At 33.2% G+C, this 928-nt stretch overlaps 1 protein-coding gene across 1 annotated transcript in view; it reads right to left on the bottom strand.

Annotated features, from left to right (window-relative positions):
* Positions 1 to 323: 323 nt before the first annotated feature.
* Positions 324 to 928, bottom strand: part of LOC132163065 (uncharacterized) — a 2476-nt gene continuing 1871 nt past the window's right edge. Inside the window, exon 3 of the mRNA XM_059573264.1 lies at positions 324 to 454. Within this exon, the coding sequence (XP_059429247.1) occupies positions 324 to 454 (131 nt within the window). The remainder of the gene's footprint in view (positions 455 to 928) is intronic.

Consider the following 928-nt stretch of genomic DNA (forward strand, 5'->3'; position numbering starts at 1 on the left):
TTTTCTTCAACTTTGTTTTGCTTTTGAGAAGTGGTGTCTAGATCATCCAGCTCCAAATTAAGAAACTTGTCCCACAAACAGGAAACAAGATTCTCTAGAGAATATTCAGTTAATTATAGTGGAAGGATATTTTTGTCTTTTCAAAGATAAAATATTATTCTACTATAATTAACTGGATATTTTTCGATTCAAATGAAATGAAGAAAATCTTAATTCGACCAACACAAACGGCTATCTCTAGCCCTACCAATATCATTATTTATCCATCAATTGCATCTGTAGCCCCTGACAAGGGTACCAATTGTCTGTAATGATTGATAAATTTACTTCTTCCGTCCCTTGCGAATAACTTTGACGATCTTTCGACCAGACTTGTCTCTGCCACCAGCACCCTCCGAAAATCCCCCTCCTAAACAGTTGTAGCCTGAAATGGGTTTGGTACTGTGCCTGAGTTCTGTTGGCCCACAAAACTAAAGGGATTTGTTGTTGATGTAGGTGTTGAACCAAACACAAAGCTAGATTGAGGAGGTGCGACAGGGTGTGTATTGAATGCTGGAACTGCAGCCATGGATGCTTGAACCGTATCCTCCATAGAAGCAGCTGAATTAAATAATAAATAATTACACATAATTTCTCTTCTTTTTTTTTTTTTTTAAAAAGTACGCATACCCTCTTAAATTACCACCCAATTATTAATGTTCACCATAAACTATCAATTATGTCAAACTACCATCCAATTGTCAATATCCACCATAAACTATAAATTGTATCAATGTTCTACCTTAAACTACCAACAAATTTCCATGTCTCCCTAAGACTAGCAGAAAAACAAAAATAAACCTAAAAAAATTTCAATAAGACATAAATATTCTTATAAATTAGAGAAAAAAAAAATTATATATATAAAAAAAAAAAAACAGAAAAATTT

Source organism: Corylus avellana, chromosome ca10, assembly GCF_901000735.1.
Source record: "Corylus avellana chromosome ca10, CavTom2PMs-1.0".
NCBI classification, from domain to species: Eukaryota; Viridiplantae; Streptophyta; class Magnoliopsida; order Fagales; family Betulaceae; genus Corylus; species Corylus avellana.